The 27081-nt window shown below is 46.1% G+C and overlaps 1 protein-coding gene across 3 annotated transcripts in view; it reads left to right on the forward strand.

Annotated features, from left to right (window-relative positions):
• The first annotated feature begins 21479 nt into the window (after window positions 1–21479).
• Window positions 21480–27081, forward strand: part of LOC124595670 (allergen Cr-PI-like) — a 164810-nt gene continuing 159208 nt past the window's right edge. For all 3 annotated transcript variants that reach the window (XM_047134517.1, XM_047134520.1, XM_047134516.1), the window contains exon 1: window positions 21480–21676. In XM_047134517.1, the coding sequence (XP_046990473.1) occupies window positions 21592–21676 (85 nt within the window). In that variant the 5' untranslated portion in view covers window positions 21480–21591. The remainder of the gene's footprint in view (window positions 21677–27081) is intronic.

A 27081-nucleotide genomic window follows, 5' to 3' on the forward strand; every position in this document is an offset into this window, starting at 1 on the left:
TTCTGGCGTTGCAGCTTTCCTACAATGGGTGTCTCAAACCGTATGGGTCAAAGTGAAACAGATGACACAACCGATTAAATTGGGATAAGGAACCAGTGGTCGGAAATGCGAATTTATTGTGTTACGGGCATACACAGCGCACACCGCAAAACAAAGAAGTAGCTCATAGTGACGTTCAAAGTGACGACTGCTAGTCTCACTGTATGCATGGCACCGGCACATGAAGTCTTACGGAGGATCGAGTCCTCCCTCGGGCATGTGTGTATGGGTTGCCCTTATAAAATTTAGTTTAAGATAGATTAAGTAATGTGTAAGCCTAGGGACCGATGACCTCAGCAGTTTGGTCCCGTAGGAACTAACCACCACCAAGTCTTACGACACCATATATTAAGTACACATCTGCCAAATCTCGTAAGAGCTTGACGCGTAGTCAAAGCTGGAAAGATACTCGTAAGAGTATCTTTCCAGCTTTGACTACGCGTCAAGCACTATACACGGTGACACTCGTCAAAATGGAAACATCGCACTCCGTCTGATGCAATGGACAGCTGAGTCCAGGGAACTCATGCGTTCGGCAGTGGTAAAAGCGCCGGTGCGACGCATGCGGTCGTCACATGACACACGCGCTGTGAGTTAAGGTGATACCAGTATGTCTGTCTAGTGTTCAGAGCTGTACGCTGTTTATCGCCCGCTGGCTGTTCCAGTATACAACAGACACCCTGAATCTTTGCGAGAACACCACATAACTCCATGCACCGTTGCAATACATGCACTGAGGCTGGCGCTCTTCGCTTTGAATAGTTACTGCACTACTGGCCATTACAATTGCTACACCACGAAGATGACGTGCTACAGACGCGAAATTTAACCAATAGGAAGAAGATCCTGTGATATGCAAATGATTAGCTTCTCAGAGCATTCACACAAGATTGGCGCCTGTGGCGACACCTACAACGTGCTGACATGAGGAGTTTCCATCCGATTTCTCATACACAAACACCAGTTGACCGGCGTTGCCTGGTGAAACGTTGTTGTGATGTCTCGTGTAAGGAGGAGAAATGCGTACCATCACGTTTCCGACTTTGATAAAGGTCGGATTGTAGCCTATCGCGATTGCGGTTTATTGTATCGCGATATTGTTGCTCGCGTTGGTCGAGATCCAATGACTGTTAGCAGAATATGGAATCGGTGGGTTCAGGAGGGTAATACGAAACGCCGTGCTGGATCCCAACGGCCTCGTATCACTAGCAGTCGAGATGACAGGCATCTTATCCGCATGGCTGTAACGGATCGTGCAGTCACGTCTCGATCCCTGAGTCAACACATGGGGACGTTTGCAAGATAACAACCATCTGCATGAACAGTTAGACGACGTTTCCAGCAGCATGGACTATCAGCTCGGAGACCGTGGCTGCGGTTACCCTTGACGCTGCATCACAGACAGGAGCGCCTGCGATGGTGTACTCAACGACGGACCTGCTGGGTGCACGAATGGCAAAACGTCATTTTTTCGGATGAATTCAGGTTCTGTTTACAGCATCATGATGGTCGCATCGGTGTTTGGCGACATCGCGGTGAACGCACATTGGAAGCGTGTATTCGTCATCGCCACAGTGGCGTATCACCCGGCGTGATGATATGGGGTGCCATTGGTTAGACGTCTCGGTCACCTCTTGTTCGCATTGACGGCACTTTGAACAGTGGACGTTACATTTCAGATGTGTTGCGACCCGTGGCTCTACCCTTCATGCATCTGGTCCCGGCGGAGTTTCAAGTCCTCCCTCGGGCATGGGTGTGTGTGTTTGTCATCAGGATAATTTAAGTTAAATAGTGTGTAAGCTTAGGGACTGATGACCTTAGCAGTTAAGTCCCATAAGATTTCACACACATATGTTATGTTTGCTAAACAACAGCGCGGAACTGCATCCGATGCTTCCCCGAAGTCAAGACACACTGCATCAACCGCAGCGCCCACATTTACGGCGCTCTTATTTCGTGGATGAACAGAGCGAGCTGAGTTCCGTAAGATCCCTACTGGCGTAACCCGTGTTGATTTTTATGGACGAGATTAACGTTCCCAAGAATCAGATAGTGCGTGAACATAAAACATATTCCACAATTATTTAACAGAATGACATGGATATACACGCATAACTACACTACGTGATCAAAAGTATCCTCACACCTGACTGATGTGTGTGAGTGAAATCCTATGGGACTTATCTGCTAAGGTCATCAGTCCGTAAGCTTACACACTACTTAACCTAAATTAACCTAAGAACAAACATGCTCGAGGGAGGACTCGAACCTCCGCCGGGACCAGCCGCACAGTCCATGACTGCAGCGCCAAGACCGCTCGGCTAATCGCGCGCGGCTACACTTGACTGAAAATGACTTACAAGTTCGTCGCGCCCTCCATCGGTAATACTGGAAATCAGTATGGTGTTGGCCCACCCTTAACCTTAATGACAGCTTCCACTCTCGCAGGAATACGTTCAATAAGGTTCTGGAAGGTTTCTTGGGGAATGGCAGCCCATTCTTCACGGAGTGCTGCACTGAGGAGAGGTATCGATGTCAGTCGGTGAGGCCTGGCACGAAGTCGGCATTCCAAAACATCCCAAAGTTGATCTATAGGATTCAGGTCAGGACTCTGTGCAGGTCAGTCCATTACAGGGGTGTTATTGTCGTGTAACCACTCCGCCACAGGCCATACATTATGAATAGGTGCTCGCTAGTGTTGAAAGATGCAATTGCCATCCCCGAATTGCTCTTGAACAGTGGGAAGCAAGAAGGTGCTTGAAACATCAGTGTAGGCCTGTGCTGTGATAGTGCCACGCAAAACAACATGGGGTGCAAAATCCCTCCATGAAAAACACGACCATACAATAACACCACCAACTCCAAATTTTACTGTTGGCACTACACACGCTGGCAGATGATGTTCACCGTGCATTAGCCATACCCACACACTGTCATCGGATGCCACTTTGTTTACCGTGATTCGTCACTCCACACAACGTTTTTCCACTCTTCAATCATCCAATGTTTACGCTCCTTACACCAAGCGATACGTCGTTTGGAATTTACCGGCGTGATGTGTGGCTTATGAGCAGCCGTTCGACCATGAAATCAAGTTTTCTCACCTCCAGCCTAACTGTAATAGTAGTTGCAGTGGATCCTGATGCAATTTGGAATTCCTGTGTCATGGTGCGGATTGATGTCTGCCTATTACATATCACAATCCTCTTCAACTGTCGGCGGTCTCTTGTCAGTCAACAGACGAGTTCGGCCTGTACATTTTGTGCTGTACGTGTCACTTCACGTTTACACTTCACTAAGACATCTGAAACAGTGGACCTAGGGATGTTTAGGAGTGTGGAAATCTCGCGTACAGATGTATGACACAGGTGACACCCAATCACCTGACCACGTTCGATGTCCGTGAGTTCCGCTTAGCGCCCCATTCTGCTCTCTTGCAATGTCTAATGACTGCTGAGGTCGCTGATGTGGAGTACTTGCAGTAGGTGGCAGGACAATGCACCTAATTAAAAAAACGTATGTTTTTAGGGCGTCCGGATACTTTTGATCACATAGTGGATGCTCGTCTGTCTGACGGCTTTTGCTGAAGACGGGAATGGACTGCGCTTTTTTACTAACCACTAGGTACGCTACGTTGGTCCAGTGTCCTAGGATAAACTGCTGCTGGAAAGGGAGCTAGTTCTTTTCCTTGGTCTTTGTAGAAAATTACAGGTACCTCATCCAGTCCAGTGGTATTTCCACTGTTACACAAAGGCTGCAGTAAGCGAACTTCTCTACCTTTTTCTGTTCAAATTTTTTTTTTTGCTGTGTCAGAGCAACGGTGCTTGGACTTACTGCTCTTACAGGTTTTCATGTTTGCAGTGTTGTTTTCTGCTTCATTAAGCTTGTATTACGGCGTTAAGTACCAATTTTCTTACGTTTTCAAGGTAGCAATGGCATGTAATTTCCTGGTGAAATAGCTTGTATGACATGTGAAGTCGTTACGATGGACGTTTTTCCACTGTGAAGATGGTCCTTGATCGACATCGCTGGTGAATCCAATAAATATATTGAGTGTGTATCGTGCAATTCTCCATGTTTTTCTGTTCTAGTATTACCCCATGTGTGGCGGGACTGTTCCCACTAATTATCCGCTATTGTGAGTTAGTGGCTCCCAAAATTAGTATTCAAGAATACACTGAGGTGACAGAAGTCCTGGGATACCTCCAAGTGTCGTGTCGCACCCCCTTCTGTCCCGTGTAGTGCAGCAACTCGATGTGGCATGGACTCAAGTTGTAGGAAGTCCTCTGCAGAAATACTGAGCCATGTTGCCTCTATAGCCCTACATAATTGTGGAAGTGTTGCTGGTGCTGGATTTTTTGCACGACCTGATCTTTGTGCACGATGGTGTTCACGTCGAGCGATCTGGATGACCAAACCATTGGTTCGAAGTTTCCGGGATGTTCTTCAGACCAACCGGGAGCAATTGTGACTCCGTGACATGGTGCATTATCATCCATAAAAACTACATCGGTTTTTTTTTTGGGGGGGGGGGGGGAGGGGGGGAACGTGAAGTCCTGGGTCCATGGCTTCTTGGGCACCCCCACTGGCTCTTACCAACTGAAATCGGGACTCATCTAACCAGACCATGGTTTTCTTGTCGTCTAGGGAACAACCAACATGGTGATAAACGCACAAGAGCGCTGCAGGCGAAGACGTGCTGTTAGCAAAGCCACTCCTGTCGATCGTCTGCTGCCATACCCCATCAACGCTGGATTTCGCCACACTGTCCTAGCGGATACGTTCGTCGTCCTTGCCACAATGATTTCTGTGGTTATTTCACGCAGTGTTGCTTGTCTGTTAGCACTGACAACTCTACGTAAACGCCGTATGCTCTCGGTCGTTAACTGAAGGCCCTCGGCCACTGCGTTGTCGGTGGCGAGAGATAATGCCTGAAATTCGATATTCTAGGCACAATCTTGACACTGTGGATCTCGGAATATTGAATTCCCTACGGATTCCCGATTGACATGTCACATGCGTCTATCTCCAAGTACCGTTCCGTGTTCAAAGTCTGTTAATTCCCATAATCACTTCGAAATCGCTTCACATGAATACAAATGACAACTCCACCAGTGCAGTGCCCTATTATGCCTTTTGTAAACTATGCTGCCGCCATCTGTATACGTGCATATCGCTATCCCTTCAATAATACTCCAATTACATAAAAATTCGAAGTATTTCTAGCTTGTTCCCGTTCCGTTATACACCGTCCATCCAAAACGTTTCGGATGTAATTCTTTTTTCTGGTGCAGAAGCGATGTGAATATACTAACTATGGTGGAAGCTTGAACTACCAACAGTAAACAATGTAAACAACATGCGCATTCAATGATTCAGTTGTGAGCAGGCAGTGTTAAATAGTGGATGTGTGGCCATAGTGCGCGAACGTCGTTGTGTCACAAAACTCGATGAAGCAACACCTCTAAATCAAGTGTTCAACAGATGTTCCAGAAAGTTTTGAAGAAGAGAAAAATGTGTACAAAGCTGGTGCCACACGCCTTAACTCCCAAACAGAAACAACGAGGCGTGTTTACCTGCTACCACTTGCTTGAAATACAAATCGCGGACAATTCTTTTCTGGGCAAAATCATCACGGGTGGCGAGACTTGATGTTATCGATACGAACTCGTCACAAAACGACGAAGTGCAGAAATTCACGTGAAAGGTCAACGCTTTGACGACGTAACCAACGCTCAAGCAAACTGCACGCGCGATTTCAACAACATCCCAAAGAAGGACATTTCTGACTGTTTCTCGTGGTTGCACGAACTTTCTGTAAGCTGTATTCAAGTGAGGGGGGTGGGGGTGACCTATGTAGAACACCAGAAGCATTAAAACCGCCTCTTAGCTTTTATCTGATTTTTATTACTCCAATCTCCAAAACTTTTCGACAGAAACGCCTGCGGTAAGACAAGAATTTGACGCTGCGACTGTTATGGTGAGAGGAGAATTTCTGTGGAATTAAGAAATTAAACATCTGCGAGAAGGGAAGGAAGTGACATTCAAGGGAAGTATCACAAGCCCTTACTTCATGAGGTACTGCGGAGAGGTTTGTAATTTAATGCTGAACATTAGCGGGAACTCTGGTGATCGGGAACTTCAAGCAGCCGCCGCCCCTTCCAGAGCAAATATCTGCTGGTGAAAATTTATTCCACCAACAGGATTTCATCCTGCTACCTTAGAGCGACACGTCACTTCACAGCCACGGAGGCGAGTAAAGCCAGGAAAAAACAGGGCGTTTGAATTCAGCGGCGAAAAAGCCGGCCGTTTTCCTTGTACAGTTAGTGTGAGGGTATCTGCAGAGATACTGGCAGCCGTTTATCGTGTGTACGTCGGGTTCATCTGCCCGTAGTCTTTAGAGCCCTGAGCTGTCGGTTACCAGGCGGACAGCTGCATCTCGCTGTATCTCGTGACCCGCTCTAGTGCGATAATCCCGTGGCCAGTGTCAATGGCTTCACAAGCGCTGGTGCGTCCGTTCGCCTGCAACATACGACCTCGAGCGCACAGGACAGTCAGTGACGTTAAAGTCGCCTGACTTAGTCAGCCTCGTCGTCACGAGAAACAAAACGCATTGTACGGAGCGTCGATGTCAGATTCACTGATCAGGTAAAAAAGAAAATGGATGAACCGAAGTTAGATTAAGTGTTAAAAAATGAAGCGCAGTGGCAGAACAGGGCTTCTCGTCACGCGAATACAGGATTATCAAGACAAATCAAACAGCGATAGTGTCGGAGTAGGTCTAATAATTAATAAATAACAAAATAGGAATGTGTAAGTTAGCATGAACAGCATAGAGAAAGCATTATACTAGTCGAGATAAATACACTACTGGCCATTAAAATTGCTACACAAAGAAGAAATGCAAATGATAAACGGGTATCCATTGGACAAATATATTATACTAGAACTGACATGTGATTACATTTTCACGTAATTTGGGTGGATAGATCCTGAGAAATCAGTACCCAGAACAACCACATCTGGCCATAATAACGGCCTTGATACGCCTGGGCAAATAGTCAAACAGAGCTTGGATGGCGTGTACAGGTACAGCTGCCCAAGCAGCGTCAACACGATACCACAGTTCGTCAAGAGTAGTGACTGGCTATTGTGACGAGCCAGTTGCTCGGCCACCATTGACCAGACGTTTTCAATTGGTGGGAGATCTGGAGAATGTGCTGGTCAGGGCAGCAGTCGAACATTTTCTGTATCCAGAAAGGCCCGTACAGGACATGCGACATGCGGTCGTGCATTATCCTGCTGAAATGTAGGGTATCGCAGGGATCGAATGAAGGGTAGAGCCACGGATCGTAACACATCTGAAATGTAACGTCCACTGTTCAAAGGGCCGTCAATGCGAACAAGAGGTGACCGAGACGTGTAACCAATGGCACCCCATACAATTACGCCGGGTGATACGCCAGTATGGCGATGACGAATACACGCTTCCAATGTGCGTTCACTGCGATGTCCCAAACACGGATGCGACCATCATGATGCTGTAAACAAAACCTGGATTCATCCGAAAAAATTACGTTCTGCCATTCGTGCACCCAGGTTCGTCGTTGAATACACCATCGCTGGCGCTCCTGTCTGTGATGTAGCGTCAAGGGTAACCCCAGCCATGGTCTCCGAGCTGATAGTCCATGCTGCTGTAAACGTCGTTCAACTGTTCGTGCAGATGGTTGTTGTCTTGCAAATGTCCCCATCTGTTGACTCAGGGATCGAGGCGTGGTTGCACGATCCGTTACAACCATGAGGATAAGATGCCTGTCAACTCGACTGCTAGTTATACGGGGCCGTTTGGGATCCAGCACGGCGTTCTGTATTATCCTCCTGAACCCACCGATTCCATATTGTGCTAACAGTCATTGGAGCTCGACCAACGCGAGCAATAATGTCGCGATACGATAAACCGCAATCGCGATAGGCTACAATCTGACCTTTATCAAAGTCGGTAACGTGATGGTACGCATTTCTCCTCCTTACACGAGGCATCACAAGAACGTTTCAACAGGCAACGCCGGTCAACTGGTGTTTGTGTATGAGAAATCGGATGGAAACCTTCCTCATGTCAGCACGTTGTAGGTGTCGCAACCGGCGCCTACCTTGTGTGAATGCTCTGAAAAGCTAATCATTTGCATATCACAGCATCTTCTTCCTGTCGGTTAAATTTCGCGTCTTTGGCACGTCATATTCGTGGTGTAGCAATTTTAATGGCCAGTAGTGTACAAAGCAAATACTCGACACAGTAATTCAAGTTTATATGCCCACTAGCTGCATGCAACCAAGTTGCTGACAAGAATAATATTCAGAAGAGTCGAAAAAACTGAGGATCAGTTATATGACGATAAGTTTGGCTTTAGGAAAAGTAAAGGCAGAAGAGAGGCAGTTCTGATATTTGGTTGATAATGAACGAATGAAGAAAAATCAAGACACTTTAATAGGATCTGTCGAGCTGGAAAAAGCGTTCGACACTGTCAAATGGTGCAGGATGTTCGAAATTCTGAGAAAAATAAGAGTAAGCTATAGGGAAAGGCGGGTAATGTACTATATGCTATGAGGCTGGAAGACCAAGAACGAAATACTCGAATTAAAAAGGGTGCAATAACCGGATGTAGTCTTTTGCCTCTTCTGTTCAATCTATACATCGGAAAAGCAATGACGGAAATAAAACAAAGGTTCAAGAGTGGAGTTAAAATTCAAGTTGAAAGGACATCAAGAATAACATTTGCTGATGACATTGCTATCCTCAGTGAAAGTGAAGAAGAATAACAGGATCTACTGAGTGGAAACAATAGTCTAATGAGTACAGAATAAAATTGAGGATAAATCGAAGAAAGAGGGAGAGCAGAAATGAGAACACCGAGAAACTTAACATCAGTACTGGAGATCACAAGGTAGACGAAGTAAAGGAATTCTGCTGCATAAGCAGCAAAATAACCCATAATGGACGGAGCTGGGAGTACATAAAAAGCAAGCTAGCACTGCAAAAAGGGCATTGCTGGTCATGTGACGTCTACTTGTATCAAATATCGGCCTTAGTTTGAGAAAGAAGTTTCTGAGAATGTACGCTTGGATCACAGTGTTTTTGGTAGCGAAACATGGCCTGTGTGAAAACCGGAATAGAAGATAGTCGAGATAATAGAAGAATTTGAGACCTGGTGTTATAGACGAATGCTGAAATTTAGGTGGATTCATAAGGTATGGACTGAAAAGGCTCTTCGCAGAATCAGCAAGGAAAAGAATACATGGAAAACAAAATAAAAATATATTCGTAAAAACAAACACAAAACCATAATTACTGCACTCAGACGGCCAATATGGCTTCCCATTTACTTTAGGTTAGAAGATGGCTTAGTTAGCTGTTTGGTTGTTAGCATATACCACAGGTTACATTTTCTACTATAGTCAGTAATGTAGAATGCGTTCAAAGATGCGTTGTACTTGAGACGGTGTAGGAAGATCACTGAAAACTCAGCGTTGTTGCCAGCTTTCAACTGCCATTCATTAACAGGTGCAGTCGAAAACAGTAGCCTCTACAGAGCTGTGACAACACTAAGATGCAGCCACTGCAGTTGCCACTATTAACTTACACCGAATGAACTATAGTTAGCTGTTGGTTATTTGGATATTTCATGCATTGTATTTTTTGCTATTGTCAGTAATGTAGAATGCATCAGTAAGTTACCACAACGTAACTGTTTTTTTTTTTTACATTAATCTTCATCTACCTTACAATTTTATAAACGAAAACCAACTACGCACAGATATTATCTATTCAGAAATTCATCTGTGCAAAAGAAGAAGATATCAAGTAGAAATGGTTTCTGCGTGGTTTCAGAACTGTTTTCTTTGTCTGCTAGTACGTTTAATTCCCTAGAGAGGTATCAAAATATTTTTGTGCCTGCATTCTTCCGAAGCGTAAATAATCACTAATGGCAGTTCTACTTCATTCAGTGAGATTCCAGGCCAACTCGTTATTAACTTGATCAATTTGCAAAGGTCGCTCTCTTGAATAAATCATTCCATTTTTCTGAAATTATGATCATTTATCTTTCTGTATATGTTCATCACATCCGATTTCCGTCCCATTCGGATAATTACTTCGTGGTGCGTCTTACTTTTTTTGTTCTTAGAGCATATGCAGTGACCGTCCTATTGAGTGCATTGGACTCAGTGGCGTTGTTGAAGTGTTGCTTAACTCGTGTTTTTTTTGTTGTTACCTTCCAAACGATAGAAATACAATATATGTTGTACATACCATCTTTACTAAAGTAAGCATACAAAATACAGCCTCGAAATACATTTGCTATGTTACAATTTTTTGTGAAGAATTAGTCACAATTTGAAAATGATAGTAGCATTCTTTACATAATACTAGAAAAAGGAATTGTCTCTGCTGCCCATAAATTGATCTTACTTCTGCACGGAAAGGAGCAAAGTACGCAACCACAAAAATAAACCCCTGTGAATTAAGATGCAAGCAAAACAAAGAGTTTTAAATCCAAATTGAAATAATTTCTGAGTGGCAATACCTTTTTCTTCGCAATGAACTTATGAATAAATAAATTTTTATGTGGTTGGTTTACAGTCATAAGAAGCTGATACAGATGAAGACTAAAGTAAAAATCCACTTATTTAATTATTAGCACGTAACCGTATTGTCCCAAATAAAACGTAACTTATTTCTAACCTACTGATGTACTCTGACGAGCCAAAGAAAATAGTACACCTGCCTAATATCGTGTAGATCCCCCGCGAGCACGCAGAAGTGACGCAACACGACGTGGCATGGACTCGACTAATCTCTGAAGCAGTGCTGGAGGGAACTGACACCATGAATTCTGCTGGGGTGTCCATAAATCCGTAAGAGTACTAGGGTGTGGAGGTCTCTTCCAAACAGCACGTTGCAAGGCATCTCAGTTGTGCTCAATAATGTTCATGTCTGGGGAGTTTGGTGGTCAGCGGAAGTGTTTAAACTTAGAAAAGCCGTAGCAATTCTGGACGTGTGGAGTGTCGCATTGTCCCGCTGGAATAGCCCTACTCCGTCGGAATGCACAATGGACATGACTGAATGCAGGTGATCAGACAGTATGCTTACGTACGTGCAACCTCTCAGAGTCGTATTTAGACGTATCAGGGATCCCATATCACTCCAACTGCACACACTTCATACCATTATAGAGCCTCCACCAGCTTGGACAGTTCCCTGCTAACATGCAGCGTCCATGGACTCGTGAGGTTGTCTTCATATCCGTACACGTCCATCCGCTCGATACAATCTGAAACGAGATTAGTCTCACCACGCAACATGTTTCAAATCTTTAATGTGTTGGTGTTGAATTTTTGTGTTGAATAATATTAGGGAGAGTAGGTCAGCTGTAAATAAGAAAGGGGAAAGTAGAGCAGAAATAGTATGTTTGAATACGATGATGATGATGATGAAATCCCATACTCCATAACAGAGTGGAGGGGACGATGTGGGAGACCCGCACCGCCATACTAGGCAAGGTCCTATTGGAAGTGGTTTGCCATTGCCTTCCTCCGACCGAATGGGGATGAATGATAATGATGAAGACGATACTACAACACCCAGTCATCTCGAGGCAGGTGAAAATCCCTGACCCAGCCGGGAATCGAACCCAGGACCCCGCGCTCGGGTAGCGAGGACGCTACCGCGAGTCTAGTATCTTCCGCCGCGGAAGTCGAACACGCGGCAGAACAAATGGACGTGGTCAGCCCATAGAGGGCTCCGCCCCCGCGGCGGCTATTCCGCGCAGCGAGGGCGCCACCGCTAAGCCACGTGCAGACAGCGGCCAATAGCCGCTCCCTCCGGTTTCGTATATAGGGATCCGCTCTGCCCTAGTCCAGCTCCACCTCACCTGGACTCCCCATCTCCTTACCATCCAAAACAAAGTTCACAACCACCTCCGCCTCCTGAAACTTCCGTCCGGCCGGACGTGGGGTCTGCATCCTTCCATCATCCTTCACACCTACATATCCTTGATCCGCCCCATCCTTTGTTATGCCAGCATCACTTGGATTTCCGCCCCTCCCCGGTTCTATAAAGCCCTCCAAATCCTCGAACGCCATTCGCTCCGCCTCGCCTTCCGCATCTACCTTCCGTCCCCCACGTGCATCCTCTACGACCTCATCCCCTTCCCCCACCTTCTCCTTTTCCTTTTCCTTGAACACATCCGCACACTATAGATTGTCCGCCGCCTTGATCCCCCTCACCCCCTGGTGTCTCCCTTCCTCTCCACCCCCAATGAGTTGCCGCGCCTCTACCATTGTGTCCCACCCTCTCTCCATCTCCACACCCTCCATCTCCTTTCCCAACACAACTTCCACCGTCTACCCCTCCCGGATGATGAGCTTCGCCCTGACATCTACCCTTCCTACCAACTCTAACCCCATATTCGTGCCTTCTCCTCAGGGCTCCCTCTCCTCCCCCTCCCTCGTCCTGAGTGGCTTCCCCCTCCTACTCCCCCTCCATCTCTTGTGCCTCCTTACAGTGTCTCTGCGCTCCCTCCTGCCCTGTCTTCCCTCTTCTTCTCCCTCCCCACGTGTCTCCTGCCTCTTCGTGAACCCACTGATGCCCCTCCTCTCTCCATCCCGGCACTTCCCCAGCTGCCCCATGCTCTCCCCTCCTTTTCCATCCTCTCTGACCTTTTTCCTCGGCAGGTCCCACCTGGCAGCTTTATTCTTCGTCGTGTGTGCTCCAAGTGGGTTTTAAGTGTGTTGTTCCGAAGTGTTTTTAATACTGTGGCCGACCTTTAACCCGTGCTTGCGCATTCAGTGTCTTCTCTGTGTTTTAAGCCTCGCCAACTGTGTTTTTTTAACTGTCCCCCATGAACGCCTCCATGTCCGTGTATTTTTACTCTGTTTTATGTTCCCCTTTTTTATCTTATATGTATGTCTCATTTTATTCTTGTTTTAGTTGTCGTGTCACTCGGCTGAAGAGCGGCGGATTTTGCCCATATGGGGCAGGGGAATGAAATCACAATAAAGAAAAAAAATACCTGGTCCATCCACTCTGGTACTCGCTCTGGATTTCGTTTCAATCTCGGCAGTACTGCGATCTGGTCATTGCTCGTTGTTGACGTTTGCCTGGCTCTGGTTCCGAGTGGATTTACGTTTGGTGTTGTGGTTTCCACAAGCCTCCGTTGTTTATCTCTTCCTTGTTGTGTCGCTCATAGTCAGTCATGGTCGGTTGTTGTCAGTTGTCGTTGGTCTGTCGTCCGACTCGTCCTGTGTTTACCCGGTGGTGCGTGCTCCACTGCCGGCAGCTTCCCCGCCTGATGGCTCCGATCTGCAGCCCAAGGCGTTCCCGCTGTTGGTTGTGGTTACTACAGCGAGACCATGGGGAGACCTTTGAACATATCTAAGTGATTTCCTGTATTTCACTCTAGCTGAGTGAGAAATATGTTTCAACCATTTGCACATGTTTCAACCAGATGGTTAAGGTTATAGGAGAAAAACATGTTTGCGTCACTTATGTGGAATCCTTTGTTAGCTACACATAGAGTAGGGCAAACCCACAAATAACCTCCAAGTCCCAGCAGAAAAAACTGCAAACTTGCAGGGCCTAGCTTGCTAGCTAGTGCACATGAATACCAACGTGGCGCATCTCTTTGCATGGTAGGGTGATGCCAGCGCGATGGCTAGTACAGAGGCAGTGCGGAGCGCGGGGGGGGGGGGGGGGGGGAGGGAGGGCGTGGCAGGGCAAGATGCTGAGGTGTGGTATATAACATTGGCATTGTCGATTGTTGTGTAGTCAATGGCTCCAGCCTACTCCTCCTCCCATAGTCATTAGTGTCTTGACTAACTCAGCAGGCAGTCAACGTACTGAGGTGGCTGGTGACAGCAGTGGTGACAGTGGCAGCAGCTGCGAGCTGTGACTAGGCTTTCAGCACACTCATGTGGGGCTACAACAGCAAAGTTTAAGGTGGTGGCTCTTAGATCAGTTATCGAGGAGGTTAAAGTGGCTCATCACAGCATGGAATGCATGGGCATGTGCAATGTTACACTCACAAGCTTTGTGGATGCAGAAGGGGCCTCTCACATTTGTTTAAATAAAGACATATACATACCTAATCTATCCCACCAGCAGTGGCAACTGTCTAGACAGAACACCTTTTAAACTTAGGGCAAGTCAATTCTTGAGTTCTAAGCTTAGGATGGCAAATGATAAACAGCACAAGTGGATTTCTTGAAGTTTCTACCAGTTTATATTTAGGAAAGAGTTATATACTTTGCACAGGTGACTTAGCAATCATGCAGGCTGTACCAGTATCCATCTGGTCCACCATCTTCGATTCTACACTTAGCACAAGTCATATGAGAACCACACAGGCTGTGCAAGTATCCACCAAGTCTACCATCTTTGATTCTGACATCAGAGGTATGGGGAAAATTGATGAAACGTGACAACCTTGCAGACTGTGCCAGTATCTCCAAGCCCACCTTCGTGGATCATCATATCATCATCAGGCCAGCTGTCTTGGATTCTGCCATAATAAAGCTGAGGAAAACCAATTTCCACGATTTTAGATTTCCCAACAAAAAGGACAACTGACGTTAATATCCACAGACAGAAATGTAAGTGTAAATATGGAGTTATTCTAAACGATGTGCCCCCTTTTCAAAGCTTCGTATTTATTCAAGTACATATCCGAAAAATGTTCAAATGTGTGTGAATTCCTAAGGGACCAAACTGCTTAGGTCATCGGTCCCTAGACTTAAACACTACTTAAACTAACTTAAACTAACTTACGCTAAGAACAACACACACACCCATGCCCGAGGGAGGACACAAAACTCCAGCGGGAGGGGCAAAAGGACAAAAGGCGCCTCTAATCATTTGTGTCGTACATATATTTCTCTTCAAATTGATTTGAGCAAATGTAGCTAGTTCGAAACAAGTGTCCCATCGTGTATTTCTACATCTACATCTACATCTACATGGATACTCTGCAAACCACATTTAAGTGCCTGGCAGAGGGTTCATCGAACCACCTTCACAATTCTCTATTATTCCAATCTCGTATAGCGTGCGGAAAGAATAAACACCTATATCTTTCAGAACGAGCTCTGATTTCCCTTATTTTATCGCGGTGATCGTTCCTCGCTATGTAGGCCGGTGTCAACAAAATATTTTCGCATTACGAGGAGGAAGTCGGTGACTGGAATTTCGTGTGAATATTCAGTCACAACGATAAACGCCTTTCTTTTAATGATTTCCAGTCCAAATCCTGTATCATTTCTGTGAAACTCTCTCCCATATCTCGCGATAATACAAAACGTGCTGCCTTCTAGCACTCTTTCGATATTTAGGATCAACTGCTACTTTTCGGACCATTCATATATTTTTTCTAAATCGTTTTGCAGTTTGTTTTGATCTTCTGATGACTTTATCAGTCGATAAATGACAGTGTCATCTGCAAACAACCGAAGACAGCTTCTCAGATTGTCTCCCAAATTGTTTATATAGATAAGGAACAGCAAAGGGCACGCCTGAACGCCTGGGGAACGCCTGAAATCACTTCTGTTTTACTCGATGACTTTCCGTCAATTACTACGAACTGTGACCTCTCTGACAGGAAATCGCAAATCCAGTCACACAACTGAGACGATATTCCATAACCACGCAATTTCACTACGAGCCGCTTGTGTGCTACAGTGTCAAAAGCCTTCCGGAAATACAGGAATACGGAATCAATCTGAAATCCCTTGTCAATAGCACTCAGCACTTCATGTGAATAAAGAGCTAGTTGTGTTTCACAGGAACGATGTTTTCTAAAACTATGTTGACTGTGTGTCAATAGACTGTTTCCTTCAAGGTAATTCATAATGTTCGAACACAATACGTGTTCTAAAATCCTGCTGCATATCGACGTTAACGATATGGGCCTGTAATTTAGTGGATTACTCCTACTACCTTTCTTGAATATTGGTGTGACCTGTGCAACTTTCCAGTCTTTGGGTACGGATCTTTCGTCGAGCAAACGGTTATATATGACTGTTAAGTATGGAGCTAATGCATCGGAAAGGAACCTAATTGGTATACAGTCTGGATCAGAAGACTTGCTTTTATTAAGTGATTTGAGTTGCTTCACTACTCTGAGGATATTTACTTCTAAGTTATTCATGTATTGCTGCCCATCTCTGCATTAGCTCCTGTCGCTTCGATTCGTGCAATTTAACGCAAAACACAATTTAGGCACTTTTAATTTTTATTTCGCTAAACGAAATGCAAATACGATTCACCAAATAAAGCAGTCCACTTTCCATACTGACCAGCGAAAGGCTGGCTCCTCTCAGTGTTCTGACCACCTTCAGTACGGTGGCCGAGTTCATCTACATCTACATCTACATTTGTACTCCGCAAGCCACCCAACGGCGTGTGGCGGAGGCCACTTTACGTGCCACTGTCATTACCTCCCTTTCCTGCTCCAGTCGCGTATAGTTCGCGGGAAGAACGACTGCCGGAAAGCCTCCGTGCGCGCTCGAATCTCTCTAATTTTACATTCGTGATCTCCTCGGGAGGTATAAGTAGGGGGAAGCAATATATTCGATACCTCATCCAGAAACGCACCCTCTCGAAACCTGGACAGCAAGCTACACCGCGATGCAGAGCGCCTCTCTTGCAGAATCTGCCAATTGAGTTTGCTAAACATCTCCGTAACGCTATCACGCTTACCAAATAACCCTGTGACGAAACGCGCCGCTCTTCTTTGGATCTTCTCTATCTCCTCTGTCAACCTGACCTGGTATGGATCCCACACTGATGAACAATACCCAAGTATAGGTCGAACGAGTGTTTTGTAAGCCATCCCCTTTGTTGATGGACTACGTTTCCGAAGGACTCTCCCAATGAATCTCATCCTGGCACCCGCCTTACCAACAATTAGTTTTATATGATCATTCCACTTCAAATCGTTCCGTACGCATTGTCCCAGATATTTTACAGAAGTAACTACTACCAGTGGCAACTTTGGTTGCCGCATGGAGCGCTGTAATTTGTGTTTTAGCCACTCTAAGAAATTTCAACTCGTTGGTAACGACCACATAAGACCAATTCCCGGAAAGATAGATGCCAGACTGAGATTCATTCGAAGAATCGTCAAGAAACGTAATGAACACATGAAGGAGCTTACAACACCCACGTTCGACCGATACTTAAAATATTGTTCATCAGTCTGGGACCGGTGGCAGGTAGGGCTGACAGAGGTAATAGAGCAGACCCAAAGAAGAGCAACGCGTTTCATCGCAGGTACGTTTAGTCTGAGCGAAAGTGCATTGGTGATGTTGAGTCAGTTCCAGCGATAGACGCTACACGAGAGGGATATTGCATCACGGAGTGGTTTACTGTTGAAAATCAGGAAGCGTACATTCCTAGAAGGGTCAAACAGTATCAGTGGCGTGAATCTTCAGGTTTTGGCAGCACAAAGACTGTTCCATTAAGTTTCGGGTGTGCAGCCGCAAGAAATCTCCTTCTTCTTCTAATATTTCGGCTGTATAACGTTCAGCCATCTTCAGAGTGAGCCGCAAGACTGCCACTCCAGTGTTCTTTTTTTTTTTACTTTATTGTTATTTTAAAGCCTGTACAAATCAGGTAGGCTGGCAGCGGCACACTACGCCGCTCTTCAGCGATAGCGTTTACAATAGTAGAAGAACGGAGCATGATAATGAAACAAAAGAGAGAGGTCACAGAGACACAAAAAACACGGAGTCGTTCACACGTGACGATAACAACACTGAAAACACGTTGGCACGGCACACAGAACACTGACGAATCTGATGGCACAAGTGAACGTAGTAGTGGGACGGCGGACACCAAAAGCACTAAACGACATCACACACACGAGACACAGAAGGCGATGATCTCCGGCGCGCGAATGTTCACGTTGCGTGTGCGAGTCCGGGCACCTACCAAGGGAGGAGGAGGAGGAAGGGGAGTGGGAGAGCGAGAGGGGAGAGCAGAGATGCCACGGGCAGGGGAGATAGGGGGGAGGGAGGAAGGGGGAGAGGAAGCCCGGGGGAAGAGGGGGCAGGGAGGGGACTGGGAAAAGGAAAAAGAAGGGAAGACAAGAGAAGGGAGGGAGGGTGCCGAAAGGAAAGGACACCGGAAGTGGGGGGCGGGGCAGGGTCAAAGTTGATAGGAGGGGTAGATGGGGGGGACGAGGACATCATCAGGGAGAGGGAGCTGGCGGAAGCCACCTTGGGAGAGGGTAAGGAGGGTGGAGAGATGGAGACCGGGCGGGACGTGGGAATACAGGCGCGGCAGCGGGCGGGGATGGGAGAGGATCGGGGATACGAGCGGGTGAGGAGGATCAAGTTTACGGGAGGTGTACAGGATCCGTATCCTTTCAAGGAAAACGAGGAGGTGGGGGAAGGGGATGAGATCATACAGGATCTGTGTGGGGAAGGGGAGACGGATGCGATAGGCGAGGCGGAGAGCATGGCGTTCAAGGATTTGGAGGGATTTATGAAAGGTAGGGGGAGCGGAGATCCATGCTGGATGGGCATAACAAAGGATAGGGCGGATGAGGGATTTATAGGTGTGGAGGATGGTGGAGGGGTCCAGACCCCACGTACGGCAGGAAAGGAGCTTGAGGAGACGGAGTCGGGAACGTGCCTTGGCTTGGATTGTCTGGAGATGGGGAGTCCAGGAGAGGCGACGGTCGAGGGTGACGCCAAGGTACTTAAGGGTGGGAGTGAGGGCGATGGGACGGCCATAGACTGTGAGATAGAAATCAAGGAGGCGGAAGGAAGGGGTGGTTTTGCCTACAATGATCGCCTGGGTTTTGGAAGGATTGACCTTGAGCAACCACTGGTTGCACCAAGCGGTGAACCGGTCAAGATGGGATTGGAGATACCGCGTTGGGAGCGTTGCAGGGTGGGGGCAAGGGCAAGGAAGGCGGTGTCATCGGCAAACTGGAGAAGGTGGACGGGGGGTGACGGCGGTGGCATGTCCGCCGTGTACAACAGGTACAGAAGGGGGGAGAGGACGGAGCCTTGGGGCACACCGGCGGAGGGGAAAAAGGTGTAGGAATCGGTGTTATGGAGAGCTTCGTCGCTTTATACTGTTGTACCGCGCGACTGCGCATGCGGCCACAGATGCAAATGCGCCAGAGACGTTGGTCGGCGGCAGAGACGTGCATAATGCGCGAGTTGTATCTAGGACTCCGCAGTTGATCTTTGTTGGCATATCGATATATCATTGTGAGCTGCACTGTGACGACGGCGCTGCCATAGGTCAAACGGATATCAACTGCGTTTTTTTTTTAATAGGAACCCCCATTTTTATTATATATTCGTGTAGTACGTAAAAAAATATAAATGTTTTAGTTGGACCACTTTTTTCGCTTTGTGATAGATGGCGCTGTAATAGTCACAAACGTATAAGTACGTGGTACCACGTAACATTCCGCCAGTGCGGATAATATTTGCTTCGTGAAACATTACCCGTGTTAAAATGGACCGTTTACCAATTACGGGAAAGGTCGTATCTTGTTGATATACGGCTATTGTGAACAAAATGCCCAATGTGCTATGTATTCTGCTCGGTATCCTGGACGACATCATCCAAGTGTTCGGACCATTCGCCGGATAGTTACGTCATTTAAGGAAACAGAAAGTGTTCAGTCACATGTGAAACGTCAACCACGACCTTCAACAAATGGTGGTGCCAAAGTATGTGTTTTAGCTGCTGTCGGAGCTAATTCGCACATCAGTAGCAGACAAACTGTGTGAGAATTGGGAATCTCGAAAACGTCAGTGTTGAGAATGCTACATCAACATCGATTCCACCCGTACCATATTTCTATGCACCAGGAATTGCATGGGGACGTCGTTTACAGTTCTGCCACTGGGCACAAGAGAAATTACGGCACGATGACAGATTTTTTGCACGCGTTGTATTTAGCGACGAAGCGTCATTCACCAACAGCGGCAACGAAAACCGGCATAATATGCACTATTGGCCATCGGAAAATCCACGATGGCTGGGACAAGTGGAACATCAGCGACCTTGAAGGATAATTGCCCCCCCCCCCCCCATTTTATCAATGGCAATCTAAATGCTGTAATGTTTGCTGATTTCCTACGTAATGTTCTACTGATGTTACTACAAGATATTTCACTGCATGACGGAATGGCGATGTACTTCCAACATGATGGATGTCCGGCACACAGCTCGCGTGCGGTTGAAGCGGTATGACAGGTGGATTGGTCGTCGAAGCACCATACCATGGCCCGCACGTTCACCGGATCTGACGTCCCCGGATTTCTTTCTGTGGGGAAAGTTGAAGGATATTTGCTATCGTGATCCACCAACAACGCCTGACAACATGCGTCAGCGCATTGTCAATGCATGTGTGAACATTACGGAAGGCGAACTACTCGCTGTTGAGAGGAATGTCGTTACACGTATTGCCAAATGCACTGAGGTTGACGGACATCATTTTGAGCATTTATTGCATTAATGTGGTATTTACAGGTAATCACGCTGTGACAGCCTGCGTTCTCAGAAATGATAAGTTCACAAAGGTACATGTATCACATTGGAACAACCGAAAAAAAAATGTTCAAACGTACATACGTTCTGTATTTTAATTTAAAAGACCTACCTGTTACCAACTGTTCGTCTAAAATTGTGAACCATATGTTTGTGACTATTATAGCGCCATCTATCACAAAGCGAGAAAAGTGGTCCAACTAAAACATTCATATTTATTTACGTACTACGACAATATGTGATAAAAAATGGGGGTTCCTGTTTAAAAAAACGCAGTTGATATCCGTTTGACCTATGGCAGCGTCATCTAGCGGGCCAATCATAGTGCTATCTGGTTTCCCCCTTCAAGCTAGACAAGTTTCGTTCTTTGTAGTTTTTTCGTTTGACACTTATTTCGTGAGATATTTGGACCGGTCACGATCAATGGACCACCCTGTATGCAAACAAGCCTACCAACTTTCATTTATGTCGCGCAACTCCTTCTTGCTATTGCGATTTTTTCCCATCACTATGGTTCTTCCTTCATCATGTCTGTAGCGATAAAACATTAAGGTAAATTTAGAGAGATTCGATCTCATGAGGAAGCCTGCCAGTATGTGTCCTTTCGGTACAAAAATCAGCCTCCACCACACACCATAATGTGTTTTGCACATTTCAGATTTAGGTGTAGTTGTAGGAGCTTTATGTTTTTATGGGATATTCGGGTTCTAAGACCATAAGGAGTATGGATGGAGGAAGGGACGAACAAAAGTAAAGGGGGTGATGTAGGGGGTGGCGGGGTGGGGTGGGGGGGGGGGGTGGGGGGGTAAAAGGAAAGGGGAGATGAGGAGGGGGGGGGTAGGGAGGCAAGTTGTAGTAACAAGTAGCAGAGCGACCGGTGCGGACCGGCGAGCAGATAACCTCGTGGTCGGCGATCCAGGCGCAGCTCTGCAGATAGTCCTCCGTCCTCGCAGCTGCAGTGGTTGCTGGGACGTCGCGTCGCCGCCATGGGACTATCAGCCACCTTCTGTGCGTTCTGCTTTTTGTTCGGCCTGGCTGATGCTGGTTTCTCCACGCCCCCGCACCGACTCGGTAAGCAATTAAAACAACTATTAAGCCAGTACTCCTAGAGCTACACGCCCAAGTATTCCACGGCTTCCATCGAAATCACCATATCTTCAATTACATACGCTACGGTCGCAGGTTCGAATCCTGCTTCGGGCATGGATGTGTGTGATGTCCTTAGGTTAGTTATGTTTAAGTAGTTCTAAGTTCTAGGGTACTGATGACCTAAGATGTTAAGTCCCATAGTGCACAGAGCCATTTGAACCATTTTTTGTTTTGCAATTACATATCATCGCTCGATTCACCCGAGGGTAAGGTGAAACATTTTTAGGATTGTCCAACGCTTGTTCCTTGAGTATACAGTTTTTTCTCTCTCTGTTTTTTCCCCAACCACCTTCTGATTGATTTCATGCAGCCCGCCACAACTTCCTGTCAGGCGCTATCCTCTTCGTCTCAGAGAAGTACTTACACTCGACATCGTCAATCACTTGTTTGACAAGTTTCGATCTCTGTCTTCCCTAGAGTTCTCACCGTCTAAAGCTCCCTCCACTACCATTATACTTATTTTCTGATGTCTTAGCTCATATGGACTCGCATTCGGGAGGACGACGGTTCAATCCCGCGTCCGGCCATCCTGATTTAGGCTTTCCATGATTTCCCTAAATCACTCCAGGCAAATGCCGGTATGGTTCCTCTGAAAGGGCACGGCCGACTTCCTTCCCAATCCTTCCCTAATCCGAGGAGACCGATGACCACGCTGTCTGGTCTCCTTCCCCAAACCAACCAACCAACCAATCTTAGCTCATATCCTGTCATCCTGCCCATTCTTTTAGGTTCTCTTGCTTTCCTCGCAGATTCTGTGGCCAGCCTCCTCGTGTCTTATCGGTCATCCTAATTTTCAATATACTTTTGTAGCACCACATCTGAAACGCATCGACTCTCTTCTTTTACGATTTTGTCACAGGCTGTGATTCACTTCCATACAATGCTACGCTCAAAACTTACCACCTCGAAAATTTCATCCCCGAATTACGGCAGAAGATTGAACCTAGTAGACTTCTCTTGGCCTGGAATGCCCTTTTCGTTTGTGCCAGTCTGCTTTTTATGTCATCCTTGCACCATCCGTCACGTGTTATTTTGCTTGCAAGGTAGCAGAATTCCTTCACTTCGTTCACTTTGCGGTCACCAATTTTGGTGTTAAGTTAATCGCTTATTTAATTTATGCTGTTCCTCATTACTTTTGCCATCTTCAGTTGACTGTTAACCCATATTCTGTACTAATTGCTCATTTCTTTCAACAAATCCTGTAATTTTTCTTCGCTTTCACTGGAGATAGCAATATTATCATCAAATCTTATAATTGATATCCTTTCATCCTGAATTTTAATCCTAGTCTTGATCGTTTTCACTTCCATCACTACTTCTTCGATGTATACATTGAACTGTATACGTGAAAGATTACATCCTTATGAGCACTTCATTCTTGGTATTTCATTCTTATTCGTCCTTCTTGTTTCTTGTATACGCCAAGGTGACAAAAGTCATGGGATACCGGGATACCTCCTAACATCGTCACAGACCTCCTTTTGCTCGACGTAGTGCCGCAAGTGGACGTGATATGGACTCAACAAGTCACTGGGCGTTTACTGGAGAAATAGTGAGCCGTGCTGGCTCTATAGCCATTCATAACGGCGGAATAGTTACCGGTGCACGATTTTTTTGCATGAACTGACCTCTGGATTGAGACCCGCTAATGTTCGATGGGATTCATGTAGGGCGACCTGTGTAGCCAAATCATTCGCTCGTATTGTCCAAAATGTTCTTCAAACCAATCGCGAACAACTGTGGCCCAGTAACATTGTCACTCATAAAAAACCTTTCGTTGTTTGGGAATACGATGTCCATGAATGGCTGTAAATGGTTTGCAACCAGCCGAACATCCAGAGGGCCCAGTCTATTCCATGTAAACACAGCACACATCATTAAGGTACCATCACCAGTTTGCTTGTTGACAACATGGGTCCATGACTTCGTGGGGTCTGCACCACACTCGAAGCTTACCCCCACCTCACGCTAACCGAAATCGGGACTCATCTGATCAGGCCACGGTTTTTCACTCGTCTAGGGTCCAATCGACATCGCTAAGCGGCCAGGAGAGGTACTGCAGGCGATGTCGTACTATTAGCAAAGGCACCCGCGTCGGTCGTCTGCTGCCGTAGACCATTAACGCCAAATTTAACCGCACTGGCCTAACGTATACGTCGTACGTCCCACATTGATTTCAGCGGTTATTCCACGAAGTGTTGCTTGTCTGTTAGCACTGACAGCTCTCCACAAACGCCGCTGCTCTCGCTCGCCAAGTGAAGGCCGTCGGCCACTGCACTGACCTTGGTGAGAGAATGAAGTTTTGGTATTTTGACCACACTCTTGACACTGTGGATCGCAGTATATTGAATTACCTAAAGAATTCCGAAATTAAAAGCTCTGTGCGTCTAGCTCCAACTACACTCTTGGCTATTAGAATTGCTACACCAAGAAGAAATGCATATGATAAACAGGTATTCATTGGACAAATATACTAGTACTAACATGTGATCACATTTTCACGCAATGTGGGTGCATAGATCCTGAGAAATCAGTACCCAGAACATCCATCTCTGGCCGTAATAACGGCCTTGATACGCCTGGGTAGTGAGTCAAACAGAGCTTGGATGTCGTGTTCAGGTACAGCTGCCCATGCAGCTTCAACACGATACCACAGTTCATCAAGAATAGTGACTGGCGTATTGTGACGAGCCAGTTGCTCGGCCACCATTGACCAGACGTTTTCAATTGGTGAGAGATCTGGAGAATGTGCTGGACAGGGCAGCAGTAGAACATTTTCTGTGTCCAGAAAGGCCCGTACAGGACATGCAACATGCGGTCGTGCATTATCCTGCTGAAATGTAGGGTTTCGCAGGGATCGAATGAAGGGTAGAGCCACGGGTCGTAACACATCTGAAATGTAACGTCCACTGTTCAAAGTGCCGCCAATGCGAACAAGAGGTGACCGAGACGTGTAACCAATGGCACCCCATACCGTCACGCCGGGTGATACGCCAGTATGGCGATGACGAATACACGCTTCCAATGTGCGTTCACCGCGATATCGTCAAACACGGATGCGACCATCTTGACGCTGTAAACAGAACCTGGATTCATCCGAAAAAAATGTCGTGCCATTCGTGCACCCATAGTTCGTCGTTGAGTACACCATCGCAGGCGCTCCTGTCTGTGATGCAGCGCCAAGGGTAATCGCAGCCATGGTCTCCGAACTAATAGTCCACGCTGCTGCAAACGTCGTCGGACTGTTCTTGCAGATGGCTGTTGTCTTGCAAACGTCCCCATCTGTTGACTCAGGGATCGGTGCCTGTCATCTCGACTGCTAGTGATACGTGGCCGTTGGGATCCAGCACGGCGTTCCGTATTGCCCTCCCGAAACCACAGATTCCATATTCTGCTAACAGTCATTGGATAAACCGCAATCGCGATAGGCTACAATCCGACATTTGTCAAAGTCGGAAACGTGATGGTACGCATTTCTCCTCCTTACACGAGGCATCACAACAACGTTTCACCAGGCAACGCCGGTCAACTGCTGTTTGTGTGTGAGAAATCGGTTGGAAACTTTCCTCATGTCAGCACGCCGTAGGTATCGCCACCGGCGCCGACCTTGTGTGAATGCTCTGTAAAGCTGATCATTTGCATATCACAGCATCTTCTTGCTGTCGGTTAAATTTCGCGTATGTAGCACGTCACCTTCCTGGTGTAGCAATTTTAATGGCCAGTAGTGTGTCACTCCGCGTTCTGAGTCTGTTAATTTCAGTCGTGCGGCCATAATCACGTCGGAAACCTTTTCACATAAATCAACACAGTACTAGCAACACGCTCCGGCTCCGCACGGTAGTCCTATGTGTCTACAGCCAGACGACTTGTTTATAAAAAGCAGTGATGTACATAAATCTCTGTCATGAACCAATCTGTTGATTGGTGAAAACCGTTTCAAAATCACTACAGTAGTCCCTGAGATTGGCCTTCACGCACAGACAGAAATTCGCGACAGGAGACTTTAGCTTATAACATGTATAGATTCTATTCACGTTTCGCTGCTCTCTGGAATCGCGGTGGCTGTTACTTTACTACCTTTGCCACTGGATACCTCCTCCTCTCTAGTTACCCTTTATTGCCACGAGATGTCACACAGAACACCAACTATGTATGGAACAGATAAAAATAACTGTATCACGCACTCATTATTGAACAATAAGCTATGTACACAAATCTTTCTCGTGAATCATTCTGTCTACTAGTGAAACCGTATCTAAATCCGTACAATAGTTCCTGAAATCAACATGAAAATATATAAATAAAGACGCGGCGGAGGACTCTATAATACACTAGCAGCCGAGCCCGGCTTCAGACGGGTAGCATTAAGTATCAGCACGTAGACCACTCGACTGAAGTAACGTATTTCGTTTTGGGCCCACTAATTAAATTCGGAGAACAACATTAAGTATGTGAACATTATCACTTCCGTATAACTTACGCGAAGTAAGCGTACGCCAGGAAAGTTGTATGGAGGCATGAAAGTTATGTGTTCAAACAGAATTAGCGTTTGGAGTAACATCTCACGACACTGGTGGGAGCGCATCGTGATGTAAGTAATATGTTTACAACCAATGTAAGTACTGCATGATAATCATGGGGTATGGGTATGTGATTATTCGGTATGTATCGGAGCTTTGAGGTGGCACAACTAAAAGAAAAAAATTAAAAAAACGCGTATGACCTACAGGTTTAATTCAGGCATGTATCGGAGCTTTGAGGTGGCACAACTAAAAGAAAAAATTAAAAAAAACACGTATGACCTACAGATTTAATTCAGGTTACAGCACTCCTGTTGTGAAGTTTATTACGCACTGTGATGCACTCATTTCCGCAATTTTTTGTCGTGGTCTCTTTATAGCAGATTTCTTCGCCGTGCCACGCAAAGAATCGTGTCCGCATGCAGTTTTGATCCAAGGAAACCAGAAAGCTGAAAGTTGAGTCATCTGTTGAAAGAACGTACTGTATGTAAACAAAGCAAAGTTTCTGAAGTACTTTTTTGGAAAATGTTTTATTTGAAGCATAAAAAATAAAACTCGACTTATTTTGAATCCGTGTGTTTTTTCGCTCTGCAGTTATTCTCAAACAATTGCAGGGAAACTGTTGATTAAAAATATTTGATTACTTCAAATTGTAAGTCACACATCACAACCTGTTGATCAGGTTGTTATCTTTCGTTATTGGTTACTCATATATTCCTATACTTCAAAGCTGATTTACTCACTGTCCGTTGTTAGATGAACTTGCAGTGAATTAAAACTGCGAGTTGAGACTGGTAGTCTGAGGGA

This window comes from Schistocerca americana, chromosome 2 (genome assembly GCF_021461395.2).
Source record: "Schistocerca americana isolate TAMUIC-IGC-003095 chromosome 2, iqSchAmer2.1, whole genome shotgun sequence".
Taxonomy (NCBI): domain Eukaryota; kingdom Metazoa; phylum Arthropoda; class Insecta; order Orthoptera; family Acrididae; genus Schistocerca; species Schistocerca americana.